This window comes from Capra hircus, chromosome 7, assembly GCF_001704415.2.
Source record: "Capra hircus breed San Clemente chromosome 7, ASM170441v1, whole genome shotgun sequence".
Classification (NCBI taxonomy): Eukaryota; Metazoa; Chordata; class Mammalia; order Artiodactyla; family Bovidae; genus Capra; species Capra hircus.
The window spans coordinates 96,063,668-96,076,713 of record NC_030814.1 but is presented as its reverse complement, the minus strand read 5'-3'; the positions used below and the strand labels follow the sequence as shown (position 1 = coordinate 96,076,713).

The 13,046-nt window shown below is 49.6% G+C and overlaps 1 protein-coding gene across 4 annotated transcripts in view; it reads left to right on the top strand.

The window, feature by feature from the left end:
- Positions 5,959–13,046, top strand: part of INSR (insulin receptor) — a 148,690-nt gene continuing 141,602 nt past the window's right edge. For 2 of the 4 annotated variants that reach the window (XM_018051135.1, XM_018051137.1), the window contains exon 1: positions 5,959–6,499. In XM_018051135.1, coding sequence (XP_017906624.1) covers positions 6,400–6,499 — 100 coding nt within the window. In that variant the 5' untranslated portion in view covers positions 5,959–6,399. The remainder of the gene's footprint in view (positions 6,500–13,046) is intronic. The other 2 variants (XM_018051136.1, XM_018051134.1) reach the window with 2 other exon arrangements.

Sequence of the window (13,046 nt, the reverse complement as noted above, 5' to 3'; positions counted from 1 at the left end):
CAGGGGCAGAGGGGAGGGAGAACGGAGAGCGGTTGCTTAATGGGTACGGCACTTCCGTCTGGGAAGATGAACAAAAATTTGGAACAAGATAATGATAAAAGTTGCACAGCATCATACTGAATGTCACTGAATTGTACACTTTAAGATGGTTTCAATGGGGAATTCTATATTATATATATTTTACCACGATAAAAATGAAACAGAAACAATAGCCGAGTGTATTTGACTAAGGGTCAGACATGGAGATTTTACGAATAACAGTGCTTTGTGGAAGTGTTGAAATAACACCCCATCAGAACAGGATGGGCAGACATCAAGCTGTGTAAGTATAAGATGTCTGTTTTTATATCAATTTCACACCCTGCCTTTATAGTCTCAAAGGAAAAATAAAACCCAGGAAAAAGTAGGAAGATACTGGAAGTTACTATAACTTGTCAGTGTAAATCATGTGTGAGTGGAGTCAGAGAAGAAAGAAAAGAGAAAGGACAAGGAAATTTTGAAACATTTGAAGTGATGAGGCATTTTGAGGAGAATGTAAGTCTCCCTGTTTCTTGGGGGAAAAGTTAGATTGCTTTCAGGATTTGTTGCAATGACTATCTTTGAGAATACTTCTTTTTACACCCGTGGAGAATATTTGTGCAGTGTTTAATTTCCTAGAAGTGAGACCAGTGGGAAAAAAGCATCAATGCAATTTATATGCTGAAAGTCATTGCCAAATCTACCCCCCTCAGCTGAACTCATTCATACCAGTGTGTGGTTTTTTTTTAAAAAACAACACTTAATGTCATTTAAAAAATAATTATTTGGTTGCATCGGGTTTTAGTTGAGGCATAAGAATTTAGTTGCAGCATGTGGGATTGAGTTCCCTGACCAGGGATTGAACTTGGGCTTTCTGCATTGGAGGAATGGAGTCTTAGCCACTGGACAACCAGTGTTTACGTGCGCATTCTCCCAAATCTTCACACTGTGTTACCGTTTTCCTGACTATTGGCAAACTCATTTGAAAATGACATGGGCATATCTCTAACTATGAAGAAAGCTGAACATCCTTTTCTATATTTCAATATTTTTTGTGTTCCATCTTTTTTTTCTTTTCTTTTCAGGGGTCTGTCTTTGTGCCTATTCATGTCCTTTGCCATTTTTATTTTGGCAAATAAAAGTTTGGACTTTTTTTTCCTCGCTGAAAGTATTATGTATTACACATTATGTAACATGCCATAATGCATGCCTTTTATCTGTCACTTAAGTTGCATATGTTTTTCTCACTTTTAAAAATCTGACGTTCTGTTTTATGCAGGATTTTATTTCACTATTCATATAACTCAGTGTTTACATAGCCAGATTTGTTATTTTTAGATTTTCGATTTGCATCTTGCTTGAAGAGATGTTCCCTACTTTGCAATTATAAAACAAAATTTCCATATTGCAGAGTCTTATGCTTTCTTTTTTGAGCGGCTATGGAATTCATCAAATGCATCTCAAAGTACTTATTTATTGGTTTGACTGCAGCAGGCCTTCAGTGCAGCTCTCTGGATCTTGGATCTTTGTTGCAGCATGCAGGATCTTTAGCTGTGCCATGTGGCATCTAGTTCCCTGAACAGGGATTGAACCTGGGCTCCCTACATTGGGAGCGTGGAGTCTTAGCTACTGAACCACCAGCGAAGTTCCATAAAATACAGTTTTAGTAGCATAGAGATGCTCACGTACCCCGAATCAATGAAGACGGTGATCTTGATGACTAGACTTCCTAGTGCTGAGCCATCTTCACCCTTCTGGCCCAAGTTCCACTTGATCCTGGTGTGGGTGTCATGTTCGTGCAAGCTTCCGCCTAGTTCTGTTAGTAAATTCTCACTGCTGGGTTCTTGCACTGTTACCCGCAAGGCAGATCCATCTGTAGTTTCCCCCTCTACTCCTAAATGTACTCTATTAAAGCAGGTTTCCATGACAACACAGGAGTCAGGATTTACACTGGGCTTCCTGCTTTAACATAACGGAAAACTTTAACATAACATAACGCAAGACTGAGGGAGATTGTCCCAAAGAGACTTGCTAAAGGAAGACCCCAGCAAGGTGGTGGTGGTGTCTCTCCAAGCCCTCCTCGATGCATAACAAAAGTACAGTATTTGGTGTTTATACTCATGAACCGTGAAATGATCTCTCTCTTTCCATCATGTCTTCAAGTATGGTATGTGTTCAAATGTCAGACCAAAGCCAACCTAAGAAAAACAAAGCCAAACGAAAGTCCCAAGTGGTTTTTCAAAACTATTAAAGCTTTTATCAATAATTTTGACATGATGTCAGACTTCCTATGGGGTCGCACAGAGTCGGACACGACTGAAGTGACTTAGCAGCAGCAGCAGCAGACTTCCTCAGTGGTAAAGAATCTGCCTGACAATGCAGGAGACTTAGGAGACGTGGGTTAAATCCCTGGGTTGGGAAGATCCCCTGGAGGAGGGAATGGCAACCCACTCCAGTATTCTTGCCTGGAAAATCCAATGGACAGAGGAGCCTGGTGGGCTACAGTCCATGAGGTCACAAAGAGTCAGATACGACTGAGCAACTGAGTACACACCTGCACAGACGTCCAGAAAAGTTGCACAAATAGTGCAATTAATCCTTATATGCACAGTTTATCAGATTTACCAATTTCATCACACTTTTAAAAATCACACCTGCTTTGTTCTTTCTCTGTCTCTTTCTTTTTTTTTCTGAACCATTTGAGAATAAATTGCAGATATTATGTTCCTTAACCCCTACACACTTCATCTGATGTTTATTACCTAAAGCCAAGGACATTCTGTTACATCACTTCAGTAAAAGGATCAAAATTAATATTGATAGAATATCACTGTGGAACTGATAGACTCTTTTCAATCTTCCCCACTGTCCCAATAATTTATTTTATTGCAAAAGAAAATCCAGGAGTAACTTTGATCATTTTGTTAAGCCAGATTTTTCTTCCACGAAGCTACCATTTTTCTTTTTTTGGACAAACATGCTGCGAAGAGATACTTGCAGACCATGGAAATACCCCATTACTTTCCAAGCTTCCAACCATCACTTTTAACGTTCATTGATGGCTCTTGCCAGAATCAATTATTTTGGAGATTAGCAAATGGTGATTTTCTACTTTCATTCCAATGCTTTTAAGAAGAGGCAGAGGTTGACTTTCATTTTTTTATATCCTGGTATTTTTTTGAGGGGGTGGGGGGAGGTAGCTTACAGAAGAAATAATGAGTTTTTTTCTTCTGGAAGTGGAGGTGTCTTCATTTTCTCCCAGTAAGTCACAACTACAATGATTCTTCTGACTTTATACCCAACTTTATGTGGAGGTCTTGCCTCCTGAAGGATTTCCAGAGGGCAGTATGTCCCTTGGAATTTTAGCAAATGCCACCTGCCTGAAATTGTTGGTGGCTTTTCAGTCAGTTCAGTTCAGTCGCTCAGTTGTGTCTGACTCTTTGCAATCCCATGGACTGTAGCATGCCAGGCTCCTCTGTCCATGGGATTTTCCAGGCAAGAATACTGGAGTGGGTAGCCATTCCCTTCTGCAGGGGATCTTCCAGACCCAGGATCCAACCTGGGTCTCCTGCATTGCAGGCAGATTCTTTATTGTCTGAGCCACCAGGGAAGCCCAACCCTTTGGTATAAACCCTTTAATGCATCCTTGTTGCTTTTAGGATAAAGGGTGTGTTGAAGACAACCCATACATGGTATATCCCTTTTAGTCTCGCCTACCAGCCCAGCCTCCCTGTTTTCTTTCTTTGCTTTCTTTTCTCCAGCTACAGTGCCTGGCTCAGTTGTGAGAACACTGGCCTGTCCTCTGGGCCTTTGCACATGCCGTTCCCTCCACCTGGAACATTTTCTTGATGCTTCCCTGGGCTGGCTCTTCCTCCTCAGATTTCAGTTCGAAATCACCTCTTCGGAGAATCCTTCTGCCTCTCCCCACCTCACCTTATAAAACATCTGATGTGTAACTTAATGGCTTTCTCCTTACACTGGGTTGTGAGGTCTACAAGGAAATGAATGGTGTTTATTTGGCTCCCTGCGAATCCCCACTGCTTACTGCATGTTGATTTTTCCACTCAACAAATATTTATTAAGCAATGGATATGTCAGTCACTGGGTGTAAAATACTGAACATGATGGACAAGATTTCTGCCTTCCTGGGGAGGGATGAATACACACAATAAGTCAGAATTTCAGGTAGAGACACCAGTGTGCTGTCTGGAACAGGAACAAACGGAGGAGGGGACAGGGAGTGTTTGCAAAGTTGGTCAGGGAAGGCTCACTGGAACAGACAAGCGGAGCCAGACACCAGAAGGACAGGGAGGCAGGAACAGACTTGAGCTAGAAGAACAGTGGGCCCATCTACTGGCAAACTAATATTTGTTTAATAGATGAAAGGAAGAATGAATGCCCTCAGCCAACAGTTGTTCTGGGTGCTTTGTCATGCTTTATTTCCCCTGGGAGACTGTGTGTGTGCATGCGTGTGCGTGCTCCGTTGTGTGTGTGTGTGTGTGTGTGTGTGTGTGTGCACACGAGCTCAGTCATGTCGAACTCTTTGCAACTCCATGGACTGTAGCCTGCCTCTACCCATGGGATTTTCCAGGCAAGAATACTGGAGTGGCTTACCATTTCCTCCTCCAGGGGATCTTCCTGACCCAGGAATCTAACCTGCGTCTCCTGCATTGGTGGGCAAATTCTTTACCACTGAGTAACCTGGGAAGCCCTTGCTGCTGCTGCTGCTGCTGCTGCTAAGTCGCTTCAGTCGTGTCTGACTCTGTGCTACCCCATAGACGGCAGCCCACCAGGCTCCCCCGTCCCTGGGACTCTCCAGGCAAGAACACTGGAGTGGGTTGCCATTTCCTTCTCCAATCCATGAAAGTAAAAAGTGAAAGTGAAGTCACTCAGTCGTGTCCGAGTCTTAGGGACCCCATGGACTGCAGCCTACCAGGCTCCTCCGTCCAGGGGGTTTTTCAGGCAAGAGTACTGGAGTGGGGTGCCATCGCCTTCTCAGGGGAAGCCCTTACAACTCACCAAATCTGACCTGAAGGTGTCCTTACATGCATCATACAGATGAGGCCCATCGAGAGAGAGAAAAATTACTCATTCAAGCAGATTCTCACTCGGTTCTGGCTTTTCTGTGCTTAAGGCCCCTCTTCAGCAGGCGGGGTGGCCACTGTCACGTGACTGACGTTCAAACACACAAGGACTCTGGGTCTGCGCATTGAAACCTGGGTGTGTCCACCTGTGTTCTACCGAAGATCTCCAGCGCCTGGTTCGCACTTTTTTTTTTTTTTTTTTGCGAGTTTCTACACTTTCTCCTAAGGGTCATTTCTCCACCTTGAACCACACATCGTGCGGAGGGGCCAGGCTACCCAATACTTGAGCGCACGCGGCACGCTCGTGCACGTGGCTGTCCCCAGGGGCCTGGCTCTGGGCGGGGGCGCACTCTGGGGTAGGACATCCGGGGCGCTCGAGGGCCATACTCACTGGCCAGACTGTGACGAGGGGAAGGTGAACGCAACATTTAAGGGAGTACCAAAAAGCCGAGTAACCACGATAAACAATATTTTAATGCAATATTAAAAAAAAATGAATTTTCTAAAGTCCCACGAAGAACAAACTAGCAAAATGTTTTAAACACGCGATCCGACTTGCTGAGTTGGTCAATCTGGGGCGCTCCCGGGCTCTGAGACAGGAGTCCTGGGGCTGTACGGGGCGCTGGGGCTGGGCAGGCATCTAGAGCGCCCCCTCGGCTACGGCGCGACGGGGGCCTCCAGCGCGGGGCCCAGGATAGGGAGACCGGCGGGCGGGCGGGGCGGCGCCTCCCCCCTGCCCGTCCTCCTTCCACCCCTCTCGGGCCTCTGCCGGGCGCCGAGTCCCTTCCGAGCCCAGATCCGCGCCGCCTTTTCCCGCGGCCCGAACGGGGCCCAGCTGACGGGCCGCGTTGTTTACGGGCCGAGCAGCCCTGGCTCCCGCCGCCTGCCCGCCACCCGCCAGCCCAGGTGCCCGCCCGCCTGTCCGCACGTCCGTTTGTCCGCGCGTCCGAAGATCGGAGCTCCGGAGCGCTCGGGGCCAAGAGCCTAGAGTCAGGGGGGCGCAGCGCGGGGCTCCGGGCCCTAAGATCGTCGGGACGGGGGCGCGGGCCGCGGGGGCCCGGAGTCGGGACCGTCTCCACCCGGCCGCGCTGCCGGATTCGTAGCAGCGGAGGCCGCGCGCCCCTCCCGGGGCCGTATCTAGAGTCCTCCCGGGCGCAGGCTGCGGGACCTTGGGCTGCCCGCGTGGAAGAGAAGGACGCGCGACCCCCAGCGCCTCTGGGGCGGCCGCTTCGGAGTATGCACCCCGCCAGCCAGCGCCTCGCGCTCTGATCCTTCGGCACCCCGCACTCCCGCAGCCATGGGCGCCGGGGGCGGGAGGGGGGCGGCAGCCGTGCTGCTGATGGTGGTCGTCGCCGCGCTGCTGGTGGGCGCCGCGGGCCACCTGTACCCTGGAGAAGGTGAGTCTGGGGGGTCCCGGAGTGGGCGGGAAGCCGCGCGGGTGGGGAGGGGACCCTTTGCCAAAATGGAACCACCCCCCGTTGTGGACGGAGTGCCGTCCTCCGTCGGAGGGCTGGTGGCTTGGACGGTTTCTCCGGCCTCGCGGGGGGCGGGAAGCCGCTGACCTTGGCCTTTGCCCGCCTGGGCTAGCGGTTCCACGACCCGCATGCGGCCCGGGGCTGGAGGAACCTTGCCCTAGTGCCCGCCCCTCCGCGGGCGCCTCTCCCGAGGGCGCTCCTCGAACCCCCGTGTCTGGGCCTCTCTGAGCCCACCACCTGGCTCCAGAGATGGGACACACGTCCTCTCTGGGTCGCCTCCGAGAAGTAGGGTCATCGGACACTCTCACACAGCCAAATGCCCCGGGCACAGACGGTTTGGAGTGAGAATCGAGGGTGACTGACTGAAGGCAGGGTGGTCCCTTGAGATCCCAGCAGCTTGGTGACGCTCCCCCAGGGGCCGAAGAAGTGTAGAACCCGCCCCTTTCTTTCTGGTATCTAGACCCACGGCTACCCCTGACTTCAGGTCCATGTTTATACTCTGGAATTCTGTTTCCAGATGTCGGAGGCAAGCTCTAGCCCTTGGCAACAGCGCAGCTGTAGTAGCAGTAGTGTTGGCTTTTATGATTATTATAGCTGGTGTCACCAGATGCCTCGGGCTGGCCGGTCTTATCTGTCCGGATCTCTGCGGCAGCCCGTGGAGGCTGATACTGTTGTTGGTCCATTTCGTAGAGGAGTAAACTGAGGCTCAGGAAGGACACAGAATTCACTTACCCCAGAATCTAGCTAGAGAGAAGACAAACCTCTCTGGCTCTGCCCAGGGCTCTGCCCAGCTGCCCACGCCCCAGGAACCCCTGGTAACCTCCCTCCTCTACCTTTTTACCTGTCGGCTGGGCAGGTCTCTAACCTGTGGTCAGCCCAGCACCTTGCCCCCTCTCCCTTCCAATTCTCCCTCATGAGTGTCCCTGGGCTAGCAGCTCCCTGGTATGGGGAGAGGGGTAAGTCCCAGCATTTTCCTTGGGCTTGACAGCAGGTCTTTCTGGCTGCAGGTCAAGGATGGAAAATCCTTGAAGAGAATATAACTGGGGTTTCCCACCATGATGGCGGAGGCCCTGCTTTCAAAATATGTGTTGGGTTACTTCTTCAGATTTCTCCATAAAAGGAAATCAGTCCCGATGAGGAAGGGGTCAGGCAGGGAAGGAACAGAAGTTCCTGAGTTGCCTGTCGGTGAGTGGGGATGCACGAGAAAGCACGTGGGGGCTCTGGAGTTGACAAACCGGGTTTGTGGAGCACCTTTGTCGATTAGGCAACGTCTCCAAGCACCCGAGTGCCTGGTATACAGTGAGTGCTCCTCCAAGGAAGGGTAGCAGTGGATTTAGGCTCTTGTTAAAAAAAAAAAAAAAAAAACACAAAAACCCAGACCAGCTGTTAGATCTGTATCTGGCTTTGCGTGTCCATGCCCATGCGTGTCTGTGTGTGGGTGCACACCTGTATATGCACGCAGTTCCTTGCTCCTCTGTTCCTGGTAGCTTTAGTAATTAATGGTGGATTTGTGCCTGGGCCGGCTTTCCTGGTGGCTCAGATGGTAAAGAATCTGCCTGTAGGAACCTGGGTTTGATCCCTGGATCGGGAAGATCCCCTGGAGAGGGGAATGGCTATCCACTCCAGTATTCTTGCCCGGAGAATCTCATGGACAGAGGAGCCTGGTGGGCTACAGTCCATGGGGTCCCAAAGAGTCCGATACGACTGATCGACTTTCACTTTCAGGGGTCAGTGGATGGATTTACCACTTCTTGCATGTTTATATCTTCCACGAGGGAGAGGCTTATGTTTCTCTGTTCACTGCCACAGTTCCAGAGTCTAGAGCAGCCCCTGACACCTAGGAGATGCTTGATACATTTATTTATTTTGACTGTGCTGGGTCTTCATTGCTGTGCTGGGCTTTTCTCTAGGTGTGAGGATCGAGGCTACTCTCTAGTTGCTGTGCATGGGATGGGCTTCTCATTCCAGTGGCTTCTCTTGTTGTGGAGACCGGGCTCCAGGGCACGTGGCTTCAGTAGTTGTGGCTCGTGTGCTCAATAGTTGTGGCTCCCTGGCCCCAGAGCGCAGGCTCAGCAGCTGTGGCACTCGGGCTTAGCTGCTCTGCAGCACATGTGGTCTTCCCATACCAGAGGTCGAACCCCTGTCCTCAGCACTGGCAGGAGGATTTGTCGCCCTTGGACCACCAGGGAAGTCCTAAATATTTGTTCTAGATCCAACTCCTGTCCTCCTGTTCTTCCCAGGAGTCCAAGTCATGGCTCCTTTATTCTCCAGATAAAACCTAACTGACACAAATACAAGCAAATTCTACACTCGGCATTGATAATCTCGATTAATCCTCACCACAGCCCTCGGAGGTAAGGTTTATCATCCATTTCGAAGGTGAGGAACTTGGATGAGGTGGCAGTGCTGAGATGAGAACTCCGGTTTGTTCATAAAAGGTTTCTTAACAGAAGGTTCTTCTTGAGACTCTGAGCCTCCCCGCCCTAACCCCTGTGGTATAAAGGTTAACAAAATACTCTCGAATAAATGACATGTGATGCCCTTCGGAGATTTGGGGAGGGGCAAGGAACTTTCCGGATCGTTGGTTAATCTCCAGCAGCAAGCAGTGTGGCATTCTGTCTGGGGTGGGGGTGGGGTCGATGGAGATCAGTGGGATTTTGAAGGACTGAGGACTCTCTCCTCGATGTCACATGGGATGTGCCAGCCCATTTCATCCCCCCTGTGGAGTCTCTGTGGCTTGGCTGAACTGGGCAGTGGTTTTCCCTCCCATGTCTCCTTGGGTTGACCCACTCTGGCCCGAGATGACCCAGGAGCACTGCAAAGTCAGAGAATGAAGGCAAAGTGGGATTAATTATAGTGGAAACTGAATCTTGGCAGGGGCAGTGAATTGATGAGTTGAGGTGCTAGATGTTGCTTTTGGATCCCCTTACATCTCGAGGTGGAATCTAGTGTTTCTCTTGTGGGTTCTCTGGTGCACTCTGGGACCCTCAGATCAGAACTTCTGCTCTCTGGGTCAGTTCTCTGAGGTTCTTCCTAGTCTTTGCTTCCCTCCTGGTGACCTGCCTCTCGACCCTGCCCTGCTCATTCATAGAGGTCACTGGGGGTGAGCCTCACCCCATGGGCCCCCACCTCACTCCACTTCCTCATTGACATCCTTTATTTTTTGGCTAGAATAGACCTTCTCAATTTCCGTGCTCTCGATCTATGAGGTTGGATAGTTCTTGGTTGCAGGGGGCTGTCTTGTGTATCTTAAGATGTTGCTCACTGTCTGCGGTCTCTGACCAGTAGCAACGCCCCTCTCCAAGTCATGACCACTAAAAAGTGTCTGCAGACACCACCAACTGTCCTCTGATTGAGAACCACTGCTTTTGGTGCTAGTGGTAAAGAACCTACCTGCCAATGCAGGGGACACATGAGGTGTGGGTTCAATCCCTGGATCAGGAAGCTCCCCTGGAGGAAGGCATGGCAACCTGCTCCAGTATGCTTGCCTGGGAAATCTCATGGACAGAAGACCCTGCCAAGCTGCAGTCGATGGGGTCATAAAGAGTCAGACACAACTGAAGTGACTTAGTATGCAGGACACTTATCCACTTAGGTCCCCTCTTCTCTCCCCTCTGTTCAGGGATCTCCATCCACCCAGAAGCCTTTTTCTTTTCAGCCTATAAACACTCAATACTCCCCAGGACCCGGGTACCCATCACCCACCTTCTGCCTTCCTCTGTCAAGCCTCCCCCAACCGCTGATGGGCACTCATCACCCTTGCTCTCTCACCTTTCACGCACTGCTCTGCCCACAGCATCTGGCTTGCGTCTCCATTGCTTTGCCCATGGTGCTAACCAAAGTCGTTCCTCACCTACCAATGGCAGCCTCACCCCAGCTGACTTCTCTGGGTTTTGCTTCCCCTCTCCTGGTGAGTTTTCCCCTGTCCCTGGCTCCTCCCATTCTCTCTCTTCTTTTCCTCTGCTCCTTTTCCGGGCTTATTATCTTGGCCTTCATCGACGGCCATTCCCTACTCTGACTCTCTCTCTCACGCTCACTTGTTAATTTATATGTGGTCAAAGTCTTTAGAACAGGGGTCGAACCCTGCCCGCCCACGCCTGTTTTTGTAAATAAAGTTTTATTGGCACGCCGCCATGCCCGTTGGTTCACGCATCCTCTATCGCTGCTTTCGTGCTCTAAGGGCAGAGTTGAACGGTTGTGATCGCGTGGCTCCCAACAATATTTACACTTGGGCCGTTTCCAGAGAAAGTTTGCCGACTCTGGATTTAGAACAAACTCCTCGAGGATCGTTATGACATGCCTCATAGCTTGTGTGGTCCCTGGTTCGACTTTGAATGAATCAAGTTAAATGAAATGCCCAGGAAAAACACTGTGTTTTTCCCTTTACGGATCAAGCCTTATTAAAGAAACTGATACCATTTGCTGTGCTGAATGTATGGGTTCTGATGGTGAGAAAATAACAGTGATGTTCCTTCTTTGGGTGTGTGTGTCTGAGAGATCTTTGAGTTTATTTGTTTAAACCGTCTTCTTGGCATTGAATGAGGACTCTGTGCTATCAGCCCTGTCTCTAGTGCCAAGAGAAAGTGTTATCTGCCGGGAGATACCACTTGCGGGGCCTCTTGAGAACCCCTTATGTAAATTTCTATGAAGAACACAGTGGGAGTGACTTGCTTTATGTTTTGCAATTGGATCATATTTATGGTTTTCAAATTAAAATAATAACTGCATTCTCATTGCAAAAAAAAAAATTGCACAAGTTTACGGGGGGGAGGGGGGAGGAATAAAAGTTCCCTTTTGTCCCTAAAACCACTGTGTTTCTGTCTTGGGAGATGACTGTGCTATGTTTGGACTTCCCAGGTGGCCCAGTGGTAAAAAATTCACCTGCCAATGCAGGAGACACAGGTTTGATCCCTGGGTCGGGAAAATGCCCTGGAGAAGGACATGGCAACCTACTCCAGTATTCTAGCCTAGATAATCCCATGGACAGAGGAGCCTGGGAGGTTCAGTCCCCTGGGGTCCCAAAGAATCAGACATGACTCAGCTAATACATGTGCACACGCACACACACAGACACACACAGGTGCGTGTCCTAATCTGGTGTGTATCTTTTTGTTTTGTTTTAAGTATTTATTTATTTGGCTGCTTCAGGTCTTAGTTGTGGTGCATGGGCTTCTCTCTAGTGGTGGCATCTGGGCTCTAGAGCTGGGGGTTTCAGTAGTTGTAGCACACGGGCTTAGCTGCCCAGCAGCATGTGGGATCTTAGTTCTCCCAACCAGGGATCAAACCTGTATCCCCTGCATTGGAAGGCAGATTCTTAACCAGTGGACCTCCAGGGACACCCTGTTTGGTGTGGATCTTTAAATATTTTTATTATAAAAATGGTGGTACAGTAAATCTGACTTCGTTTTGGTGTGTACAGATTTTGCATTTTAATCCCTGCATAGAACTGTGTAGCTGTCCCCACAGTTAGGACACGGAAGTGTCCCATCTACCGCCACCCAATCTCCTTCTGCTGCTGCTGCTTCAGTCGTGTCCGACTCTGTGCGACCCCATAGATGGAGGCCCACTGTCCCTGGGATCCTCCAGGCAGGAACACGGGAGTGGGTTGCCATTTCCTTCTCCAATGCATGAAAGTGAAAAGCGAAAGTGAAGTCACTCAATCGTGCTCACTCTTAGCGACCCCATGGACTGCAGCCTACCAGGCTCCTCTGTCCATGGGATTTTCTAGCCACCCCTTGATCGTGATGCCATCCCTACCTCAAACCCCTGGCAGCATTTTGCATCCCTATAGTTTTCTCTAGATTTTTAAAAGTGTCTTAATTCCTGCGACTTCCCTGGTGGTCCAGTGGCTAAGACTCCATATTCCCAATGCAAGGGGCCTGGGTTTGATCCCTGGTCAGGGACTTAAGATCCCACATGCTGTAACCAAACATCCCACAAGCCACAGTTAAGACCCAGGGCAGCCAAATAAATGAATAAATATTTTTAATGAGTATCTTATAATTGGATCAATAGTCTTAAGCTTGAAAACTTCATTACTCATAAAGTGAAGTGAAAGTGAAGTCGCTCAGTCGTGTCCGACTCTTTGCGACCCCGTGGACTGTAGCCCACCAGGCTCCTCTGTCCATGGGATTCTCCAGGCAAGAATACTGGAGTGGGTTGCCATTTCCTTCTCCAGGGGATCTTCCCGACCAAGATTCTCATTTTTTCTGGATTCCATATTTGTGAATTCACCTATTTGTGAAATTTATTTGGCTTCTCTGGTGGCTCAGATGGTAAAGAATCCCCCCTGCAATGTGGGAGACCTGGGTTCGATCCCTGAATTGGGAACATCCCCTGGAGGAGGGAATGACAACCCACTCCAGAATTCTTGTCTGGAGAATCTCCATGGATAGAGGAGCCTGGCAGGCTGCAGTCCATGGGGTCGCAAAGAGTCAGACACGACTGAGTGACTAAGCACAGTAAAGCA